The sequence below is a fragment of the Helianthus annuus genome, chromosome 9 (genome assembly GCF_002127325.2).
Source record: "Helianthus annuus cultivar XRQ/B chromosome 9, HanXRQr2.0-SUNRISE, whole genome shotgun sequence".
Taxonomy (NCBI): Eukaryota; Viridiplantae; Streptophyta; class Magnoliopsida; order Asterales; family Asteraceae; genus Helianthus; species Helianthus annuus.
Genome location: NC_035441.2, coordinates 94,138,983 through 94,164,544, shown reverse-complemented (window position 1 = coordinate 94,164,544; position 25,562 = coordinate 94,138,983). Strand labels below are relative to the sequence as shown.

Genomic DNA, 25,562 nt, shown 5'->3' with positions numbered 1-25,562 from the left:
TTGTGCTAAAGCTTCGTCTTGCTACATGGGCTAGCCCTATGTCACTCTCCTTAACGTAAATTGGGTCATTAGCTAACCTCCCACATAGAAGTTCAAACAAGACTACTCCAAAACTATAAACATCTGATTGTCTTTTTAACTTAAACGTCATCTTATATTCTGGATCTGCATAGTAACGTTTGCCAACATATTTGAGATAGAGAGCTTCGTCATCTTGATTTGGAGGCAGGAATACAGAGTACCAGAAGTCAACAATCTTTGCCCCCAAGTTCTCATCCAACCCAATGTTATAGCAGTTTATATCACGGTTTATTATTGCCTTTTGGTCTTCCATCTCAAAGTGAATGTAGTTCAATGCGTATGCAACATCGACAGAGATTTTCAAACGTTTTTCCCAAGTCAAAAGACGTTTGTCTTTGAGGTCTCCCAAAAAATCACCAAGGAATTCATGAGAAAAATCTTCAATGATAAGGATCATCTCAGAAGCTTCAACACAAAATCCAAGCAGATTGACTATCTTGGGATGCTTAACTTCACTAGAAAGAATTTCTAATTAAGTGAGAAACTCTTTTTCTCTATACCACTCACTTCCAGAAAGGCATCGTTTGATAAGTACATTGTTCTTTCTCTTGGATGATGGATTCTCTTTATCATAATGCTCGATTTCTGCTCTGTAAAAAGCATAGCCTTCCGGGAAATTTGCAATTCTGTGTTCGTTTGAGAAATCATGGGTTGCTGATTGAATATGAGTGAGAGGAATCTTCAAGTGTTCCAAGTTCTTCCCCACCTGCAAATTAGATATGTGACAAGGAGTTACAACTAAGGTAGAAAAAATGAGAAGGTAATTGAAAGAAATTGAGTAGTTAAAATCTCTTCAGATGAAGTTAATATCCATCTAATTCCACCCTCTTCGCACCACGTTTTTACAAGCCCACAAATCATTTATAGTGTTGCCTTAGTGTTATTGAAATGAAATAAGTTGCTAGACCAACTAAGTTAATTGTTGGTAAGAAAGGGGGGTTACATATGTTAATATGTTAATCTTTATGTAAATATGAAATCTAATTTAAATATTGCATGATTTGTAAATCAAATGAAAATTTTAGTTGACATAAATGATGACGAATAGGAACAATCATGATTGTAAGAGAATAAGTTATACGAATAAGAAAACTTTTGTGTTTGTCTAATATGCAATTTCTTTCTTTCTTTAAAACCATGAGTAATATTAATATGATAGAATGTTGAAAGGAAAAAAAGAGGGTCTTACAATAATTTCATGTGTCAACTGAAGTTCCAATGCTCTCTCTTTATTTGGGGGTTGTACTTCCTCCTTTAAGCAATGATATGAAGAAAAACATTAGTGCTAAAAAGTATGAATGATAAAACTATATTTTTCTTGCAGATGAAATTTCCAAGATCCTCATTATGTATATTTTGTATTTTATTATTGAGAAATTTAAAAGAATATCGTGAGTAAACTTCAACTTTTCAAGTAAAAGTAGTAACGGGAATGCGCATCTAGTGGGAGCCTGTGACTTTTAAGATGGGCATCTAGCCAAAACTAGATGTCAAATCCTTGTAGGTTTTTATAAGGGGTAACTTTCCTAAATAGTAATCAAACTTCAGGATTGTTTTAATGAGATCATTCAAGTTTATTTGGATGTTTCAATCCTAAATATTAGACCTAAATAGAAGGTCATTCATCGTATATGACATTTATTTAAATTTTTCTTTTTATAAATATATTGACATGGCTTAAAAATGCCAACATATAATTTTTTAAAATTGCAAAATATTTTTTAAAAGTTAAAAAAGTGCAAACACAATTAAGAAAATGGCAAAAAAAGTTTAAACTTATTGCAAAAAAAAAAAAAAAGTTATCAAAACTTTGTGCAAAATTTAAAAAAAAAATCTATGAACTGTTAAATAGTACTCGTCAACTTAATCAGTTTAAACAAAGATCAACTAACTAAGAAACCTAAAAAGGATTCAAAAGCAATGTTGACTTCTCAAGTGCATAACAATAAGGAATGTTAGATTTTAATAATCTCAACTATTTGTCGTCGGCCGCCAACAGTTCAAACTTCAAAAATAACCACTAGCAGTCCCAACTATTAACATATTGGCCTCCAATGGACCCTGACTAACAGAAACCTCACGCTGTTAGTCTCCGGTCGTTGGAAAAACGTTTTTGGCAGGAAAACTCCTTTTTTGGTCGGAAAATTCAACATTTTCGTCTCAAACCTCTTTGTACCCTTATTACGGATCTTTAGTAACCTTTTTCTAGTAAAATCCTCAATTATTGAAGTCGTCGGAAAACTTCTTTTTGGCTGGAAAAAGTCGACTTTTTGACTAGAAAACTCAACATTTTCGTCTCAAACCTCTTTGTAACCTTGGATCGGACCTTCAGAAACCTTCTTCTGGCCAAAAACGGTTTTTACGGTGGACGAAGACTAACGAAGTTAGGGTTCTTTTAGTCAGGGTTTGTTGGTGGCCAATATGTCAATTGTTGGGACCGAGACTGCCAATAGTTAATTTTTAAGTTGAGACTGTTGGCGACCAACGACGAATAATTGTGATTATTAAAACCCAATATTCCTAACAATAACAACAACTGAATGCCTCCAACAAATTATTATTTCTCATGGTATGCTTAGAACGGATCACGTAAGCGCACATTTCTCATGTGATGCTAAATCACATCTTCTTTTCGCAGTGAAGGCATTCCTATGAAACAAATGTTGTTCATCACTCTATATAGCATCCATGGCTATATGCTATTTAGTGGTTGTTAAAATAATATATATTATACATGAAACATATGTGAAGTATTCCTTTTTTATCAATAAGCATCTAGCGAGATATTCTACGGCTTCGTGGCCTTTAAGAAAGTAAGCATCTAGCAGAAGCTGGATGACAAAACCTTGTGGCCTTTTTTATGGAATTATACAAGGGTTTTGTAACTTGGCGTCAGGGCAGGCCTAAGTAACATACAAACCTAGGCACTCGCATAGGGCCACCAAATACTTAAGTTCTATTTAAGATTTTTTATATATAGTAGAGAAGTGTTTATAAATAAAAATATAACATTTGTAAACAAAGTTTATGTGGTATATTGGTCAATCCCCGTCACCATTATTAGCAATATTATTTATGACCTTATATTTTTCTTGTTTTAACTAAAGTTTAGGTTTTATTTATCTAGATTATTAAAGCATCCTATATGACTTCACTAGTCATACATAGGAAGAAGATGCTTTGCTAACAGTGACGGATACAAGATTATTCATCATGGGTGAAGAAAAAAATAGACCGGTAAAATGGCTCTATCAAAACAATTAAAATGGGTAGCAAGTTGAAGCGAATAGGCCTGTAAACGAACCGAACGTTCATGAACTGTTCATGAACTTGTTCGGCGGGAAGTTCGTTTATGTTCGTTTATTTAATAAACGAACGAACACGAACAAAAAAATTTGTTCGTTTAATTAAATGAACGAACATGAACACACCTTGTGTTCGTTCATTTATGTTCGTGAACATTCTTTTATGTTCGTTCATTTATGTTCGTGAACGTTTGTTTATTTACGTTCGTTTAAATTTAATAAATACATAAATAGTTATATTTATAAAAATATTAGGTTTTCTAAGTAGTTATATAATTAGTATATCTATGAACCCTTATTTAGATGTGTTTTTGGATGAAATGTAATATATTAGACTTGTTTCTTCAATCATGTTAATTTATGTTTATTCAAATATGTTCAGTTAATTATTTTTATGTTCGTTTGTGTTCGTTTATGTTCGTGAACTGTTCGTTTAGGCTTTGACGAACGAACATAAACGAACACGAACATGCCCGATTTCTTAATGAACGAACAAGAACAAAAAAAATGTGTTCGATTATATGTTCGTGTTCGTGTTCGGTTAAAGTTAAATGAACGAACATGAACATGTCGGTTCGTTTACAGGCGTAGAAGCGAACATAAATTACAATCTTGCTCCTAGCAAATTGAAGAGCTTTCAATGTTTTGGTCTATTAGATAAACTCAGATAATTTAAAAAAATTATTTGAATTAGGTTTTAGCTTTTTATAGTGTACCCTAGTTGATATATATCTGTGTTATAGCTACTTCATCTTTTTTTTTTCCTGTTGATATCAGATGTAGAATTGAATTTCTTTTTCTTTTAGTAACGACGAAACCAGACTTTTATAATCAAGGAATCACAACATATATAATTTCTTTTCATTACGCTAGGGTGTGATAATTTATTTTTACCAATCCATCATAAACAAAGTCATATAGTAAATATCAACTAAAACAAAGACTTATTTTTATCAAACTAAGTTAAGTAAACCAATAAAGAAAAAATATAAAACTTAAAAAAGAAACATAATATTTCGTATATGCTTTTAATTGTTATTATTTCATATTATTAGGGCCAGGATCATTTCAGAAACATAAATATTTACAGAACTCGCAGAATTCCTAATAAACAATATTTTTATTTATATATTTTTATGTTTAGGATAATTTTATTATTTATTATGTGTATTTTTACGATTACATACATGTTAAGAGTAATTTTATCATTTTTTATATGTAATTTTATAATTACACATATGTAAACTAGTTTTTTTTACATATATGTAATTAGTTATGACACATATATATAATTTTGGCAACTAAACATATGTAAACTACTTTTAACATGTATGTAATCAAAGAAATACATATAATAGATGATAAAAAAAATTCTAAATACAAAAACTTATATATAAAATGATTGTTTATTAGGAGTTCTGAAAATTCTGTAGTTATTTAGAGTTCTAAAATGAACTCAACCCTATATTATTATATGTATCTCTTGAGTTGATAGAATGAATTTCTACCTGCCAAAAAGACCGTATATAACATTTTATGTGCTTCTCTTTCATTTGTTTTAAAAAAAGGACCGTTTATAATATTTTACGTGCTTCTCTTTCATTTCTTTTAAAGTCATTGCAGCACCACAATATCAATTGACGGCTGCCACCTCTCATAACCGTATATAATCACAGATCTCTACTCTCGCTGGTTGTTGCGTCTTTATTTTCACTCTTCTTGGCAAGGGTCCTTCATGGTCCTGTTTAAAAAATAAATGGGTGCCTAACTGTTTTTAAGTTTAATTTACATAGAGGTTTACAATGGTAGGGTTTCATTGAGGGGGTGCACTGCCACCCCCCTAGAGTTAAGGTGCATCCGCCCCTGTTTGCTAATGTTATACTACATTTGTTTAAAAAAGGTTTGTTGTTGTGGGTCCCAAACCTGATAAAGGAGGTGGGTGTTGTAACAACGAATTTAGAAGAACACCCTGAATTTTTACTTTGCTAAGGGACTCCTAAATGGTGAGCATTCACATCTAATTCATCAAATTATACATACATTCCACTAAAAAACAACTCCTATATCAATATATTTTCACTAAAAACAAATACTTTTTCTCTCTCCTTTTCAATTAAATAATATTATCATTACATTTTTCTCTCTCCTTCACTCACAACCACCTTCAATATATATTAAAAAATTTATACTGGGTGAATAGTGTCCCCTCAAATATACAGATGAACAGTAACATTTTCTCTCTCCTCCACTCACAACCACTTTTTATACCCTTTATAATATAAAAACTCCCTCTCACATATTTTGATGGATAGAATGTGAATGCTCCCCTACTTGGTGTAGCCTTAATTTCTTGTGCTTTTTCCTATAGAGGTACATCGTAATTTGGCATTTATATATAGCATTTCTAGAGATGGGCTCCGTTCCACGTATATGTGGTACGCAAGTCCAATCCAATCAGAACAATTTGCATGACCCGTTTCGTCTTCATAAAATGCCTCTATGAATTGTATACTAAAAATGCCTTTATGAATTGTATCACCCGTAGGGGTTGCCCTTTTGGGCGTTTTTGGGGCTGAATCACTCCCATATTGCCCACATCCCCCTACGCATGGATGTGATTGGCGTTTTTGGGGCGCAGGCGTTTTATAAATCACGCCAAAGGGGGGAGATCTTGTCCAATCAGATTTGAGCTTGCATTGTTTTGTCCAATAACATTTATTAAATTGTTTTTTTATTTTATTTTAGTACAAACATAATGCCCCACAATCCCCACTACACCCCTTTTGTAAAAAAACCTCCAATAATGCCCCATTGCTGACTGGGCTGTCACATGGCGCAAAACGCCCTAGGATGAGGCATTATTAAACCCAACGACTACGCATGGTCTAAGGAACAAAGTATAAAAAACGTGATTGAACTCATAGAAACACCAAAAATTATAAAAAAAAAAAAATTATAGCTACGAACTTATGGTGTCTCCTTACCGACTCACCCTACTAATAAATGAAAATATTTTTGGATACGCGTCACTATCTGATGTCTCCTTACCCTTTAATAATAATATTAAATAATAATTTTTATACACATTATTAGATATCGATAATTATCCTACATATATCATACACATATCAAAATCTTTGTCTACACTTTATCCTACACATATAAAAATTCATCCTACACGTTATCCTACATTAACGTATGTGACACTACAAAATAATATAAACAATATTTTTTTTTCTTTATACGCGTTATCAAGATAGTCAAAAAAATAATCCAAGCAAAAAAACATTGATAATGACCAGAGCATACCGGCTTAATAATATAAAATATATTAGGTTAGAATCCCGTGTAATACACTGGTTGAATAAATGTAATTTTATAGACCAAATAATAAAATATATCTTTAAAAACCTTGTTAATTACACGGGTTGAATAAATGTAATTTTATATACAAAATAATAAAATAATATATCTTTAAAAATCTCGTTTATTACATGGGTTGAATAAATGTAATTTTATATATTAAATAATAAAAAAGTTATATCTTTAAGAACCCCGTGTATTGTATGGGTTGAGTAAATTTAATTTTATATATTAAATAATGAAAAAAGTTACATTTTTAAGACCATCATGTATTGTATGGGTTGAGCACATGTAATTTTATATACCAATCAATAAAAAGTTATATCTTGTTATATCTTTATAAACACAGTGTATTATAAAACCTTTGAACTAAACGGACAAAATGACACAAACCACATGGACAAAAATTGATATTTAACTCTTTACATTATATTAATTTATATTTAGGGTACGTCTTTTGTTAATGGCCCAAACCACATGGACTAAAATGACATTTAACTCATTATATTAATTTATATTTAGTGTACGTCTTTTGTTAATTTCAAGATAAATAATTTTGAAATCTAAGAAATATTTCTAAATATTTCAAAAGACTATATTATCTCCAATACGATTGTTTAAATTTATATTATATTAAATTTTATTTTATAATTATCTTTTAATTAATATTAATTATATATATATATATATATTAATTTCTAACACTTTAAGGAATAGTTACTATTTTGTCATTTAGTGGGTTTATTTATTTATTTTTTTAAGCAAACTAAAGTTCATGTTTTCAACAAAATAACTTTTTTATAATTTGGCCACAAAAGTTACATGAGCTTAGTTTAGTTCGTTTACGTTAAACGTTACGTAAGTCATTTGGTTTTAAAATTCGTATTTTGGTTATACGTTTTTTTTCTAGATTTGGTTGTCGTTCGGTTTCTACTTAGCACAGTTTTGTTGGTCATATTTCAAAGTGGTCAACTTTGCCCCAATTTCTAAAAACTCTATACAATATCACTTTGACCTCCCTGACTTTCGTCAAGGTTTTACGTCATGAGAGTCACTTTGAAATTCATGTTTTTATTTTACGTGTTTTCCTGATTTTGGTCGTCGTGCAGTTGCTTCTTAACACGGTTTTACGCCCATGCCCCGCATCGCAACCCGGGCGACTTATGACTAGTTATAATTAAGTAGGAGATAGAGATGAGAAAACTAAATAATAGATGACTCCAATAAATGACATGTGTCCCCCATTGGTTTCTTTTATTATATAAGATAGATTTATATTATATTAAATTTTATTTTATAATTATCTTTTAATTAATATTAATTATAATTAAGTAGGAGATAGAGATAAGAAACTAAAAAATAGATGACTCCAATGAATGACATGTGTCCCCCCATTGGTTTCTTTTATTATATAGGATAGATTATTTGGATATAAATAATAAGAGTTAAATGACATTTTTGTCCCTTATGGTTTGGGTCATTTTCCCAGTTTAGTCCAAACATATAAAATGGCCGAATTGCCGTTCTCGTTAACAGAATTAATGGATGAAATTAATCCAGTGGACTAAAATAGCAATGGTGAAACATTATTGGACCTACAGGCGAAAAATGAAACCTTTGGACTAAACTGACAAAATAGCACAAACCACAAGGACTAAAATGTCATTTAACTCAAATAATAATTACTAATAACGTATCAGATAACAAGTCCTTATAATTTTACTATATACTAAAAACAAAAGTCATTGTTGAATCTACCTCCCGACTTTGTTCCTTCGTGTATATTTGGTTCTTCTAGCTAATAATACAAATTTTGAAGCATGAGGTATAAACAACTAAAACATGTTTTGGTAGTTACACATCATACCCTTCTAGCAATTTATAAGATTGCCCCTTCAGCTCCATTGCATAGAGGATCCAGTTGAGATCATGGATCGGGAGATCAAAACACTCAAGCGCAACAAGATTCCCATTGTTCGAGTTCGTTGGAACTCAAGACGTGGCCTAGAATTTACTTGGGAACGGGAAGATCAGGTGATGCGCAAGTATCCTCAATTGTTTAAGAATAAAGCATCCAGTGCTGAAGTTACTACTGAATTTCGGGACGAAATTCCAAATCAACTTGGGGATGATATGACACCCCATGAAAACGCTCAACCATACTAGCTTCTTCAGTGACTGCATGCTAAATTCCGGGACGAAATTTCTTTCAACCCGGGGATGATGTGAAAACCCAGTACTTTCGAGGTTGGCGTTGTCTAAGCTTATGAACCTTAAACTACGTATAGTTACTTTTCACGTTCCACTATACGTTGCACTCGTATGTATGTTGTGCTATTATATGAACATGATTACTGTGTTATACTTAGTTATTTTATAATCCGTTGCTGTACCTATATTTTTATTAAACGTTCTTTAGACGGTGTGTGTGTGGCCCGACTATAATCCGCTCGTACACCTCAGCCGCACAGCACTAAGCTAAGCCGCACACCACTTGTTAAATCACACACACTCCCTTGAGTCCATCACCCAGCCCATTAAATAAACTCGGACCATCCATTGTAAACCCGGACCCCCTGCTTGGCTTGTTATATAAACTCGAGCACTTCTTGGTTCCTTACATAAACTCGGACACCCATACCTCAGTCGCACACTCAGGTAAACCCGGATACATTCTACACCGCACACTCCTTTGTGTCTTGGGCAAGGCCCAAATCGGTGCACATGAGGGAACCACCATAAGCCCAAGCACCCTTTTTATGTTATATGAATAACTTTCTGATCAGTGCACCACCAAAACAGAAACCCTATTTCTTTTTTTGAAGACTTACGACAGCAGAAGGATCCCCCACCGTCACTATCTCTTCTCCTCGCTGACATTCTCTCTCTCTCTCTCCCTCTCTCTCTCGCATCTTCTCTCGGTTAGTAAGGATGTTATTGATTTTGGTTTGTAATTCTTGTACACGGCTGCATTTTTTTCTGACTTCTTGATGTTCTTAACGTTTATGATGATTTCATGTAGTCTAGGGTTGTTAGAATTCATACTTGATTGGTGATTGATCGCTTATGTGTTCGGTTAGTCATTAGGGTTTCGATTATTGCATGATCTTAGTTTGAACCTTGTTAGTTTTTTATGACTTGTTGATGTATAACCTGATTTATAATGATTACCTCCTGTATATGATGCATATGGGTCATTTTGTTTGCTAAGTAATCATTTTTGGAAGTCGGGTAACAAAACAAGTTATGTCTAGAAAGTTACAGCTGACTTTAACCGGCTGTAACGGGGTACCAACTTAGCGAAAATGTGCAATTTCTGAATCTATGATGTGCTTCCAGGAAATATCTTTCAAACCCCACTGGAATTGCATTTTTTCGACTAAAACTGAATGTTTTATGAATTTTTCCTTATCGAAGGTTCAGGCTGCGTTTTCTGGCAGAATTTGCAGCCCATTACGAATGTTATAACCCAATTTAGTAATTGAGTTATGATGTCAAATTTTTACTGCAGGTAGCTTCAGGAGGTCATGAAAATCTCCAACTGGAATTACATCAATCAGATAATCGAAGAATTTTAAATGAATTTTTCCGTGAGCTGCAGTCAGAAAATGACGAATCTGATTGTTGCTTAGTAAATGAATTTTTATAAATTTTTGGTAAAGGATTAGACTCTAAAAATTTAATACAAGACCAACCCCTCTGAGGGGCACGTCACAAAAAAAGATCGTAATTTTTTGAATCTCGTATGTATTGTAAACATACATCCCAAAACAGCCTATTTTCAGTGAATTGGTTATGCATGCTTATGAATTTGTAAAGTGTTGAATTTGCTACTTTTAGTGTCCGTCCATGCTTAATGATTGTATAAATGGTGTATTGCACGTTGTAGTGTACATTATGAACATATGCTTGAAAACTACTTGTAATATGTTGTGACAACTTATACGCATGTAATTGTTAGATACGTGTAGAATATACGTGAATTTATATACATAAACCCTAACAATTTTGGTAACCATAATAGGACGTGGTTGATCATTCTAACTCGGGTACTTTAATCTGCCGAGCTAAGCTAAGGTGAGTTCACAACTTTTTCTAAAAACCATGCCTTCCTGGTTTGGGACAATACACTTATTTCCCTGGTTTGGGAAATACATACGATACCCCTGGATTGGGGCTACACGCGCATTCCTGGATTGGAACTACTGAACAAACTATCCACTAGAGGTGGACCACACTTTCCCTGGATTGGGATTGCCTGGTGTTCCTGGTTTGGAATAATGTTAAATACTGTATTTTATATTTCATGTCTTTAGCGTACTAAACGAACTCTATCTGAAAGTCCCCACACACCTATACCGATTAGTCGTCGGGGTCTGGCGAACGGGATATTAGTTGATAGCGCTACTAGGTTTGACATACCTCACACCATGCCTGGGAGGACGGGCGTGAACTTTTATGCCTTGGCAACTGGTCAATGATGATAGACATTGACCTGGGGCACAAAGAACTTAAACAATCAAGTTTCGGTATAACTTAGTTTCGTAGCTTAAAGATGGGGTAGCTCCACATGACATGTTTTATAAATTAAGTATTTTAACAACCTGTTTTTGTAACAACACTAAAAACTGTAAACTCGCCAACTTTATGTTGACACCCTACTACATGCTTTGCAGGTTGCTAGGTACAGCTATGGACAGGCGTTGCAATTGGCTGGAATGCGTGGTTCGTAAAGCTTTATGTTAAGTACATTTATTAAACTTGTGGTTTTAAGTTTAAGACATGTTTACTTTATTTTACCGCTGCTAACTTAAACTGTAATTTGGACTTTTAAACACTGATCACTAATCGTGTTGATTGTGATTATTTTACAACTTAAATAATTGGTTCAACATGATTAGTGGTTGGAACCTGGTCAGACGCACGCCTCGTGGTAAAACCCCGCATGTGGAATTTGAGGGTGTGATAGATGTCTTTGCAAACACATCACAAAATGATTCATAAAACTAGTTCGGGTTGTAACGAGATTATAGGTTCTTGATTTTCGAGGTCGACTTGATTAATTGGTTTTGCTTTGCTTGCTAATAAGGTACAAATTTCTATTCTTGAGATCATAGTATTTTTATTCAAATTCGTTACTTTGTTTTTTCTAGTTGTTTGGGGTTCATATTGCTATATAACTAGTATATATTGTAGCATGCAAAAGACCTTAGACCTTCTGCTCGTTATTGCATGTTCCCTTTAGACTTATGTCAATAATACGTTTATTTATGATATGGATTTGTACTCAGTCACCCGAGCGATTATATGTTAAGACGTGTCGTTGGGGCATCAACGGCATTGACACTCATCGTAACAGTGAGTAACTAAAGTTCACGGCATCTCCAATTTGTGCTTGTGTAGCACCTGGACCCTAGAGGCGTATAGATCGATCTTAGCCCTGACTCTTGTTGTACGCCTACATGCACCGTCTCCATAGTGCATGGACTAGCTAGCTGTGTACTCCTTTGTTTAGGCTCATGGGTGCTTCTATATTACATGATTTACTTTATTTTGTGTAGTCACGCATGTCTTGTATCTGTTATGATATGTTTGATATGTTTATATGCATCTGATTATGTTCATATTTGTTCTGTATAGGTTCTAGGATTCAAGTTATATAAGTATTTGTTGCAGTGCCATCATTTAGACATGTATAATATAAGTACAGTTCCATGTTGCTTTCCGTATGCCTGCCAATACTTTTACTATTGATTTCTCCGTTACCGAGCAACTGTATGGCTCGGTTGTAGTTTCTTTCTTGTGTTTGTCTTATGTGTTTTCAGGTAATCGGAGAAAACGGGGATGAGAGAGAGGAATAAGAAGTTCAAGAGCTTTAAGCTTTTCATTTTAAGCTTGTGTTTGTCTTAGTTTCTTTCTCGCTATTTGTTTTTAGGACTATTTTTGCTTTCATAATGAGTTACCAAATTTTTGTAAAGATTTAGTTATTTTATTTTTAAAACTCGGGTTGTTTAACTTATTTGGTTTATTAAATATAAACTTTCAGAGTTAACAAAATATTTATTTTAATTAAATAATAACTTATGAAATTTGATTAATTAATAGATACTGATACTTATTTTGAATATAAACAATTATTTAAAGATAATAATTTTAACAGGTCTATTCTTTTAAAGATCATGGGATTTTAAATGGTATTAAAAATATTTGGACTTACGTATCGTCTTTGTTTCTATATCCGTTTCCCATGTCGGTTTCTGAAATTTATAATAAGTATTTTGTTTAGAAATCCAGGTTATTCAAATTACACTACTTAAATATAAAATTTATAAAGCTAGAAAATTAGTTATCTTTGTGTAATAATGATTTGCTATTAAATATGATAAATTATTATATCTTGATAAAATTCGAACGTTCAATATAAGAAAATAGTTTTGCGAGTACCTCATATTAAAAATATTAGCATTATTAAACGATGTTTTAAAATGAGTCCGTTTATACAGGAAACATGGTTTTAGTCATCATGGTCAGCAATGTATCAGTCTCTACATCGATTTTGTGTTGGGTTCGGTATCAATTATATATATGACTAGCTTTGTTTCCGTATCAGTGTCCGTTACAATTTCAGATCGGTTGGTATATCAGTTTTTGTATCTGTCTTGTGTCTGCATCTATTTATAGTACCTGTTTCAGTTCAGTTTTGTTAAGTTATGTTTTGTTTTCCACTACTTTGACTTTACTAATACTGTTGATTTCTCCGTTACTAAGCAATTTTTGGCTCAGCCATAGTTTTCATTTTGTGTTTGTCTTATTTGTTTTACAGGTTGGAAAATTCGAGTACTTTTCCATCAAAGAACATATGTTGGTGTCAATATTATATACACACATAGAGTGTTGGTTTTAATACAAAGTGATTTTAGCATAAAGTGTATGAAACAATGAATAGTCTACACATGTGGGTTCTAGTGGGGATGGTGATTAAGTCCATTTATGGAACAGACATGGTGTGGTGTTAAAGGTGCATCCACTTTATTCAACAAGTGAATGATTTAAATCCAGCAAGGTGCACTATTGATGGTTAATAGGAATAGGAACAAGAAAAACAACAACTTAATAAGAATAAGGAAATTTACATGTTAGTTTAATATGCATTTTTTTGTTTGTTTTTGTAAGTTCAAGTTTTGGATCGAAAACTATGAATCTAATAATTATAATTTGAACAAAAATAGCAAGGTAGAGATAAACACTCAATCGGAATACATAGACGTTAAGGAACCGACACAGATTTGTATACCGAAAGAGTTTAAATCGTCGTTGAAGACCGAGAGATCATCTCCTCTCATATGTAGTTAATATCACGATATATCAGTGATATATCGGTTAACGGTCCCCTATAGAGATATTGGTTCAAAATATCGGTTAGAATAATGGTTCGATAATATCGGCGTATTGACCATTATATCATTGATTTTCCGATACGAGTACCTTTCTTTTTAGTTCTACCATTTGTATTTCTTCTTATTGTTGCTATTATTGTTTTAAGGGGCTGTTTGTTTAGCTGTTAATAGTTCAGACCTCTTACTGGTTCAACACTTAATGATTTAGACTGTTTGTTTCACAAGCAGATGTCTTAATGGTTCAGACATTTGCCTCTGAATGGTTAAGCATTATACTGAGTCCGAATGGTTAAGACCTCTAATCTGAATTGATCAGACATTTGCTTCTGAACGGTTAACCATTATACTGGCTCTTAATGGTTTAGACATCTTACTAGTTCATCATTTAATGGTTCAGACCTCTTACTGGTTTAGCACTTAACCATTCAGAAGTTGCCAAACAGCCCCTAAGTCTTTATTGTTAATTATTAGTGTTAAATGTTAGTGTTTTAAGTCTAATGAGTTCCTACTTACCACAATTGTTAGTGTTTTGCAAGTTTCAAAAGGTTAATTTGTTAATGGCAGGAGAGTATACCGAATTGCTAGTGTTAAATTGCTATATATATATAGGGGATGGTTCAAATGAAAACCACTTTTATTGTGAAAACTCGAAAACTAACTAAAAAAGCCTAAAAAAACCTAAAAAACATACAATTTTTTTTTTACAATTTTTTTTAGAAAAATCGCTACTTTTTATATATGGAAAAAAAATTTCAAAAAAAAAAAAAAAAAATTTGGTTGTACTGCACATGTGCACTAATACGGAAAGCCTAAACCACTTAACCCACCCCCCACCGACACCCCCCAAAAACCTAAACCCCCCACCCCCCCCCCCCAAAAAAAACCTAAACCCCCCCACCCCCCACCCTCCCGAAAACCTAAAACTAAACCCTAAACATAAACCCGAAAAAAAACCTAACCCCCCCCCCACCCCCACCCCCCAAAAACCTAAACCCCCTCCCCCCCACACCCAAAAACCTAATCCTAATCCTAATCCTAATCCTAAACCTCCAAAAAAAACTAACCCTAAAAGCTAAACTATAATCAAAAAACTAATTTTAAGCATGTAATGCACATTGTAGTAAATGTTATATTACACATGTGCACTACTATAATAATAGTATTGAAAACAAGACGACACCACAAATCTTTTTTTATGTCATAAAAAATATGCTCGAATATACTTGAATGAAAGATAAGAAAATTTGTGATCTTATGGTGCCATTTTTGTTTTAAAATGATAACGTATGGAGAAATGGGAAATGTTTGAAAAGTTATATATTTTTTGTTCCAATTTTACCCCTCCTTCATTAAAAGTCTTCCCCCCTCCTTTTTAGTGGGTTTTAGTTAGTTTTCTAGTTTTCACAATAACTAGTGGTTTTCATTTGAACCTTCCCCTATATATATATATATATATAGCAAGATAAAAAATTACCGATGTTTTACCACATTAACTACTTAGCTCTCAAACTTACCCACACAAAAACACTCAATCACTAGCCTTTCATATCGCTAAAACAACCTTTAGTGATTGCGAGACATTCGCTAAATAACATACTAACGAATGTGCATCCATTCGCCAACATTCCCTAGTGAAGGGACTCAGTTCGTTCATTTATCTTATTATTTCAGCATATAACTAATCTAGCCTATTTGAGTAGTGGCGGACACAACCACCAAAATGCATTAACAATTTTGAAGGTTGACTAGGGATGTGTGAAAAGAGACTATAAATTGAATTGTACATTAGTGTCTTCTTTAATCCCGTAAACCTTAAACTCTTTTGTGTTAGTAGTTAGCTTTATGAATATGATTTTTGATTTTAGACATTGTAAATTGGAAACCTGGTTTCTTTTAATACTTTGATTATCTAAGTATTGCTTTTCAACTTATCATTTCTTTTTGTGTTCAGGTGGATACTAGGTTACACACAATTTTTCCAAGTATTTATTCTTTACATCAGTTTTTCAGATGATTATATATTATCATTGAAAACTTCTATTTCACTGACATCCTTATATATTTTGCAAGACTTCATTTATTCTAATCATATTTATAGCCAAATTGCCTTTTAAATAGTTAAGTTAATTTTTCTAAAGCGTCCCTAAGGTGTGAGGTGGTTGAGTTTCCGTTGCACACCTTTACTTTCAAGACCTAACGCCTCTGAGCATCTGGCGCGTTTTAATACCAAGAGTAAAATTTATAATATGGAAAGATGAAAGAAAGAAAGAAAGAAAGGTCTTACAGTATTTCCATGCATCAACTGAACTTCCAATGCTTCCTCATTATTTAGGCGTTGTACTCCCTCCTCCTTTAAGCAATAATATATATGAAGAAAAAAATTAGTGCTAAAAACAATAAACTAATGATAAAACTAAATGTTAATCATGGGTAAAACTTCCCACATCCTTTTTATTATTATTATTATTATTATTATTATTATTATTATTATTATTATTATTATTATTATTATTATTATTATTATTATTATTATTATTATTATTATTATTATTATTATTATTATTATTATTATTATTATTATTATTATTGAGAAATTCACATTTTATCTTTTATGTTATGATTGAAATCGATAATTGAAATGATAATATTTGCAAGGATCACCAAATACACACAAGTGTATATATGCGTAACATGTATTCCGTATGCATAAAAAAAATATGCACCCAATTAGTAAGGCTATACACACAAACACACCCAACTTACTTGAAAGATCAGTGCTTTCTCAAGTTTGTCAAAAACAACTTTCATTGTTGGACGTTGGTCTTGAGTCTCTGTCACACATTGGTTTGCAACTTTTAGAAAGATGTGCAAAGAATCCTTGTTGACTCCTCTATTTTGAATATACATCTTCATATCGGTTTCTTCCTTTAGTTTAGGATCCATTATGTCTTCTATTGTTCCATTGGAAAAGCTTTGTCTTGCCACATGAACGGGCCCTTCCTCACTCTCCGTAAGGTAATTTTGGTCAGCACGCCTTCCACATAGAATTTCAAACATAACTACTTCAAAGCTATACACATCTGACTCTCTTTTTAGCTTACTAGTCTTTGCATATTCTGGATCCACATGGTACATTGAATCAAAATATGTTCTTTTACACATAACTTCATCTTTTTTATTCGGAGGCAGGAATACTGCCCACTCAAAGTCCTCAATCTTTGCATTCCAATTCTCATCTAACCCAAACTTGAAGGTAGCTATATTACCATGTATCATCATTCTTTTGTCTTCCATCTCATAGTGAATGTAATTTAACGCATGTGCAACATCAATGCAATGCAGATTTTCAGTCGTCTTTCCCAAGTTAAAGTAGGCATGTTGTTAATGTTTCCCAAATAATCATTAAGGAATCCATTAGAAAATTTCTCAGTAACAAGTATCAACTCAAAACCTTCAACACAAAATCCTATAAAAGTTACTATGTTGTGATGCTTAATACTGGTAAGCACTTCAAGTTCTCTGAAGAATAATTTTTCTTCATGTTTGTCATCTTTAGGAAGGAATCGCTTTATAACTACAGTGTTGTGTCTTTTGGATAACTTACTTTTACTATTCCCTTCGATGGAGGAAGGGTTTTCTTTATCCAAATGGTTGAGTGTTGTTGTGTACCTAGTATAGCACTCGCAGGATCCATGACTATATTTGTCTGAAAAATTATTGGTGGCTAACTTTATATCATCGAGTTGAATCTTCAAATGTTCCAAGTTCTTTAAACATGTGACAAAACGAAAAGAGAATTACAAATTATAAAAGTATATATACTTGTTAGAAATATGAGAACAAATTTTTAAATTTTTTTGGTTGATTCGTTTAAATAATAAAGATAACATCCCAAACTTAAGATCACCCTATTAGGTTTGTTTTCTCCATAAATATATTTTGCTCCAAGGTTTTGTGTTCCGCTAGTTTGTGTCCACTGAATGGAGTCACTTTTTTGTAATAAAAAGAAAATCTATATTATATTATAATATTGAGTAAATTATTTTTTTTTGGGTATAATATTGAGTAAATTACACTTTGTGTCCTTTATGTATTACACAAAATATGAAACGTGACCTTTAAAAAAAATAATTACAGATCATGTTCAAAAACACGATGTTATGTAACATTTCATTAGGGGTGCTAAACGGGTCGTGTTCGCGGGTTGGCGGGTTCAACCCGACCCAAAACCGAAAATTTTACCCGAACCCGACTCGAACCCGAAAATCGTATCATACATATGAACCTGAACACGACCCGAAGTTTCATGGGTTGACCCGAACACGACCCGTTTAACCCGAAGTTTTTAATTTTTTTTTCTGAAATTTATATATTAAAATTACAATTTCCTTAAAAACACAAATGTATATAATAATATCATATTTAAATTATAAAATTTATGTTAATTTCTCTTTCTAAGTTATAATCATGGCATAAAATACACACCCCATTTAATTTATAACATAAAATATATTGTAAAAAATATAATATAGTATAAATGTGTTAAACGGGTCAACCCGCCAAGGTTGTCCCGAACCCGACCCGTTTACCTAAATGGGTTTGCGGGTTTAACCCAAAACTGACCCGAACCCATTTAGACTAAACCTAAACTCGCAAATTTCTGATGTGGTTTATGGCCCATCTGTTAGTTCTGATGTGGATTTGGGCCCTGTTAAGCCCAGCGATGAGGCTGCTGGGCTTAATTGGGGCGCTGCTAAGATAAGTGGACCATCTATGGGATCTGGTGTTTGTCTGGGCTCGGCTGAATCAGGCCAAACGGTTTTGAATTTGGATGATAATTTTCCACCTTTAAACAAGTCTGGCCCAGCTAAAGAGGGGGAAGTGATGGGCTTGGCAGTTGGTTCAGGCCCAGAAATAGTGTCTAAAGGTGCTGCTGCCTCATTTAAGAGTGGGCTGGGCCCAGCTCCGCCACAATTGCAAAAATTTGGGCTGATTAGCTCTCTTGTTGGTCCGAATAATAATTTGAAGTCTATAAGCCCATCGATAGCTATGGTTGATAATTTACGTGAGAAGGCACGAGGTAGTGGTTTCTTTGATGTCTCACAAAATAACTTCGGGCCTCGACAAAACACGGTGGTTGAAACAAAAAATTCATTTGGTAAACTTCAAGACGAAGAGGAGTGTTTTGACACCGAGTTTGGGTTTTGGGAAAAAGATATGCTTTTGGGTCGGAAATTTTATGAGACCATCACGTGCCCGCCGGATGAGGTCTTTACATCTTGGTCGGATAAAATGAAAGCTTATTATGTAATGTTGACAAAATTTGATCCGGTGAAGGAAGCTATGGTGGAAACGAGTGGTGAAAATGAAGTAGAGGTTGAATCCGAAACGGATGAGTCGGCTAGGGACATCGTTCGTGGAGTTTAGCTTTTATTTTATTTTATAGTTTGGCTTTTTTGGTGTATGTTGGTTTCTTTTTTTGTTTGTTTTTTTGGGGTTTGGTCTTTGGCGAGTCGCCTTGGCTAAATGCTCTTTGTTTGTAATCTCGTTTTGAACATTATTAATAAAAGGTTTGCCCGGGGGATTTTCCCTCGTTTCCCAAAAAAAAACCGCAAATTTCGTGTTAGGTTCATGTCGGGTTTTCGGGTCGTGTCAGAAATTCGCACCCCTACATTTCATGTCCTTTTAACCTAACTAAGTTAATTATCTTCGTTAGGTTAAATCAAGGTAAGTACAATATTGTCCTTTCACATACCATAAAGGACACAATGTGTAATATACTCAATTAGTTATCATTAAGGACACAAAGTGTAATTTACTCTTAAAAGCATTTTTTTTCTTTTAGTTAATATTAAAAGTAAAAAATAAAAGTTTAGTTATTTATTATATATGTCTTATATAAACACTTATAAAAAATTAAGTCGTATTCGATTTATTTTAGTTAATTGTTTGAAATAAATTACTAAATTTTAAACAATTAATTGAATCAATTATTTTTACTATTAAACATAATCAAATAATTATTTGATTATTCATAGGAATTTGGGTCATATATTATAAATATTTTTATAAACCAAATATGACTTAGATTTTATAAATTCTTATATATGAAATAATAATTAAACTTTTAGTTTTTTTATTTTTAATATTAACTAATTTATAGGAGTTTGAGTCATATTTTATAAAGATGTTTATAAACCGAATACGACTTAGTTTTTATAAGTGTTTATATAAAGCAATATATGTGTGTATATATATACACATATGAATTAATAAAAAATAATTAAACTTTATATATATATAATATAGGAAATTGAGCCCTATAAATTATATATATATATAAAGTTTAATTGTTTTTTAATTAATTCATATATGTATATATATAGTGTTTTATATAAACGCTTATAAAAACTAAGTTGTGTTCGGTTTATAAAAATATTTATATAATATGACTCAAACTCCTATAAGTTAGTTAATATTATAAATAAAAAAGTAAAAGTTTAATTATTTATTATTATTTCACATATAAACACTTGTGTTCGGTTTATAAAAATATTTATAAAATATGGCTCAAATTCCTATAAATAATTATTTGATTAGGTTTAATAGTAAAAATAATTAATTCAATTAATTATTAAAAATCTAGGAATTTATTTTGAACGATTAACTAAAATAAATCGAATACGACTTAGTTGTTATAAGTGTTTATATAAAACACACACACACGTGTGTATATATATATATATATATATATTAATAAATAATGAAACTTTTAGTTTTTACTGTAAATATTAATTAAAAGACAACAATGTTTTTAAGATTAAATTACATTTTGTGACTTTAATGATAACTAACTAAGAATATTACATTTTGTGTCCTTTATAGTATGTGAAAAGACAGTATTGTCCTTACCTTGATTTAGCCTAATTAAGATAATTAAGTCAGTTAGGTTAAAAGGACATAAAATGTTACATAACATGGTGGTTTTTAAGATATAGTGTGTAATTATTTTTTTAAATGTCACATTTCATAATTTGTGTAATACATAAAGGACACAAAGTGTAATTTACTCTATAATATATTATAATGCATGAGTGAGTGACATTTTAAGATATCTAAAAGTTAAGAACTTTTTTAGTTTGATGTATAAGGTACAACCCTAAAATGAGGGTGAATTAATCTTTCAAACACTAATTACACTTTAATCATCTATCTTATTTACACTTTAATTCCATTATCTTTAACCATATTATGGAAAATTAATTAGTAGTTACATTTTATCCCTTTATAAAAAACTAACTACCCCACGTTTTTTAAACGAAAATAACTTTTACGTATGTTAATATTTATTTTAAAAATTACACAATAAAAACGAACATTTTATTCTCTTTAATTTAACTATAGTATTGCTATATGTGTTTTAATGAAAATAATTTATATATTACATGATAACAATGTCTTTTTTTGGAACTACAACTTTCTTGTATTAGGCTATCGTACTCTCCAAATTGGAGAGCCTAGTTGCCCCACTCCAGTCATACTATATTGTCTTAACCGGGCTCACGCTGTCTTCAGAGTTTGGCTAGGGCGTTCTCCCGAAAAACCATATTGCCAAATGTCACTTGACAGACGTTGGGCCACCACAAGAGCTGAACACTCTCTTGCGTAACACACGGTGGGAAGAAAACTCGGGTGGGCTCAGGATAGAATCCAGCATCTCTGGAAGGAGGCTAGGCTCTATCCATCATTTCCTAATCCACCAAAGTGACACAAGTGGGGATTGAACTTGAGTCTTCATTGGAGAACCCAAGCCTCTTTACCACTAAGCCACAAATGGTTGATGATTAATATTGTTTAGCAATGAGCGATAACTGAGTCGTTAACCAAAACCGAATCGAAAAGGAGGAAACCAAATCGAAATCAACCAAAAACTGAATTAACTGAAAAACGATAATGCAATTGAGCTTTTAAAATACAAGTTATAATTTTGTCAATAATCTTTTCAGATTCTATAAAAAAAAAAAAATTTAACTAATTTCTGGATTTTTCTCAAATCACGAATGAAGATATCAAAAATAAAAAAACACAATTATCTTTTTCATTAATTTCTGGATTTTTCTCAAATCACCACAAAAGAAAAAAATCAAAAGCTATTATCTTTTCCTTTTCCAATTTTGAAAATCATGATAGAAGAAAAAAATTAAAAACTATTATCTTTTCCTTTTTCCAATTTTGAAGGTAACAACGAAATTTGTTTAAATTTTTAATTAATCAACAAGTAATTAGATTTACTTTGGTTTTTAAATGGATTTGGTTTATATTTTTTTAATTAATCAACAAGTAATTAGATTTATTTTAGTTTTTAAATTAGAATTTAAAAAACCGTAATTAGACCCTCTTTAAACTCCTACAATGAAACTGCTCCTTTTTGTAGCTTCACATAAACTCTGATAGTCACCATGCCCTCTTTCTGCAAGTTAACTCACACCAGGTAATTTTTCTAATCTCTATTCTCTATGTAAGTTTCATCACTACCATATGTGATTCCATATATAATTTTGTATTCATAAACATAGTTATATCATATGTATTTTAATTGTATACTTGAAATTCCTTATCTAGATTTACCTATTTCGCTTAAGGTTACCAATTAATTGTTTATTACAGTGAGAAACCCTATCGGTAACGATGGCGATCGCGTTGTTTAGGAACATATCTTATCCATAAGTAATATTTGATAAAAGTAAAGAACATTTGCTATGTAAGATAGGGTTGTTTTTGAAAGAACCAGTTTTTACGCATGGCCTACAATATGTGGCATTGTCTAGAGTAAAAAGGTAAAGATGACCTTAAGCTTTTGATACTTGATGAGGATGGTTAAAATACAAACAAAACTATGAACGTCGTGTTTAAAGAAGTGTTTAGAAATTTATAAATGTAATATGTATCTTGATTTTATATTGTTTGATTTAATAAAAATAATTCATTTATGTAAATTGGTTTAAACATTATAAATTACATTATTTTTATCTTCAAATCTATGTAGTATGCGGGTCTATAAACTAGTTCAATTATATAATTGAATATAGATATTGATAATATATTTAGTAAATTATCTCTTATACAATTGTATAATTATCTTTTAATTAAAATTGATGGGAAAAATAAAAAACAGATGGCCCCAATAAATAACATGTGTCCATCATTGGTTTATTTTATTATTATTATTATATATTTTTTATTATTTTTTTGCTTCGATTTGGTTGTAGACTGTAGAGGCTAGGCTAGTGGGTAGTGTCAATGGCGGTAAGACCATGCGATCTGGACGTCGAACCTTGGTGTGGTTGCCAGTCCACGCCCACCAAACCACCCCATGGCTAGAGTTTATAACGGTGTTGTGTGTCGGGCTTTAAGATCTCCACTAGCGTTGAGGGCAAACGGCTAGCGATGTGGAGCTTTATTATTGGTGGGTTTAAATATAATTGATTTTATATAGTTCTTAAATATAAAATAATAATATTAAATAGGTGCCACGTGTCGAATAACGCCACTCCTCTACACCCCTTCCCACACCTCCCTTTTTTTGCACCATGTCACTTTTCTAATGCGCGCTGACATGTCGTCCATATGTCAGATAACGCTCTATTTTCAGACCACTTCACACCGTATGTTCTAAGTTGTGGTGGTGAGATGTCAGTGATATAGGGTACCAAATACATCTTCATAATCACGAAGTAGCAATTTATAAATGGGAAATTAGCCTGTAATAATCCCACCTAAACCTTATTGGCCATTAATAATCCCATCTCAGAATATTCCCCCCACCAGTCCCACCTTTTACCTATTTTCCTACAATGGTCCCCCGTTAAAAAAACTTAATGGAGTTAAGCTTTTTTCCAAATTACAAACAGATTTTTTAGGGCTTTTGATTAGAACAACGATACGAGTTCGTTGATGTAAAACTTGCCCCGAAACGGTGCTCCAACCGATGAAAACGGTGCTTCAATTCGGGTGTTTAAATTTCCAATTAACCAAAATCAAGTCACTTGGAGCACCATTTCGAAGTAAGTTTTACATCAATGGACTCGTATCATCGTTCTGATCAAAAGCCCTAAAAAATTTGTTTGTAATTTGGAAAAAAGCTTAACTTCGTTAAGTTTTTTTAACGGGGGACCATTGTAGGAAAAATAGGTGAAAGGTGGGACTGGTGAGGGGAATATTTTGAGGTGGAATTATTAATGGCCAATAAAGTCTAGGTGAGATTATTACAGGGCAATTCCCCTTTATAAATTTAACAATTTAAAAGTTTAAAAAGGTCGATACTGGTAATTTTAAAATGCAACATAAAAACTTTTATTTAATAAACAACTGTTATATAGCAATTCTTTTAATTAATTTTATTTTAATTGTAACTAACAATGAATTTTAAAGTATAATAATAATTTACAATATTACTTTGTTAACAAATTACAAATATTATATGCAATTTCATTTTTTTCCTCTTAAAGTGATATTCTTTGAAGTAAACAAAGGAAAATGAAGTTAAAGGCGTAAAGAAAAACAAAAAACCAAAAAAGGTCTTACCAAATTTTGAGGTTGTGGTTGAAACTTCAATGTTTTCTCTAACGCTTTCTCAAGTTCATTAACAATACTGAGCATATCTTAGGGGTGTGCAGAATTCGTTTCGAATTCGAAAAATTCAAAATTCGTTTAAATTCGATTCGATTATCAAGAATTCGTTTCGATTATAAGAATTCGAATTTGAATTCGATTCAATTCGAGTCAAGTAAATCGAATACGAATCGAATACGAATTTATATCTTAAAATTCGATTCGATTCGAATAAAAATTATACATTTTTATTTATTATTTTTATATATAATACATATATAACTTTTATTAGGCTATACTATAAAATTTTTTCAAATTTTTTCCAAGTGTAAAAATTACCCATTAATAAACCCACTACATGACTCATAACTAAAATATAAGTAACAAATCTATCAATAGATTTCTAAGCGTAAAAATATTAACTTGTAATGTGGAGTGGTTATTCATGACTTCTCGTTTTGAATTTTAGACTTGTGGTACTTTATTTGGAACTTTTTAATGTGATATCGTGCTTTATGGCTGCTTTAAAATTTATGTTTCATTTTGAAAGTTTTTTACAAGTTTTTAAAGAATTTGAATTAAATCGAATTTATTCGAATTCGATTCAAATTCGAATTTTTAATCGAATACGAATCGAATACGAATTGGGTTTTTTTTATTCGAATACGAATTCGAATCGAATTCGGTAAGTTTTAATCGAATTCGAATCGAATACGAATTCAAGGAAAAATAAAAATTATTCGAACAATTGGATTCGAATAATTCGAAAATTCGATATTCGATTCGATGAACACCCCTAGCATGT

At 31.9% G+C, this 25,562-nt stretch overlaps 1 protein-coding gene across 1 annotated transcript; it reads right to left on the bottom strand.

Moving 5' to 3' along the window:
• Nucleotides 1-5: 5 nt before the first annotated feature.
• Nucleotides 6-17,440, bottom strand: LOC110875891 (calmodulin-binding receptor-like cytoplasmic kinase 2). The gene is made up of 5 exons (XM_035976980.1): nucleotides 16,910-17,440; nucleotides 16,431-16,496; nucleotides 589-787; nucleotides 78-486; nucleotides 6-36 (listed from the first exon to the last, which is right to left on the bottom strand). The coding sequence occupies exons 1-5, from the start codon at nucleotides 17,438-17,440 to the stop codon at nucleotides 6-8; spliced, it is 1,236 nt and encodes a 411-aa protein (XP_035832873.1).
• Nucleotides 17,441-25,562: the final 8,122 nt, after the last annotated feature.

Excerpts from the sequence above, each read along its gene's own strand:
- LOC110875891 (XM_035976980.1), bottom strand. The coding sequence starts at position 17,440 with ATGGAAGACAAAAGAATGATGATACATGGTAATATAGCTACCTTCAAG. Across the intron at positions 487-588 it reads CAAACGATGCCTTTCTGGAA|CTTCTGAGATGATCCTTATC; the intron begins GTGAGTGGTATA and ends TTTGTGTTGAAG. Across the intron at positions 37-77 it reads TTTGAACTTCTATGTGGGAG|GGCTAGCCCATGTAGCAAGA; the intron begins GTTAGCTAATGA and ends AGAGTGACATAG.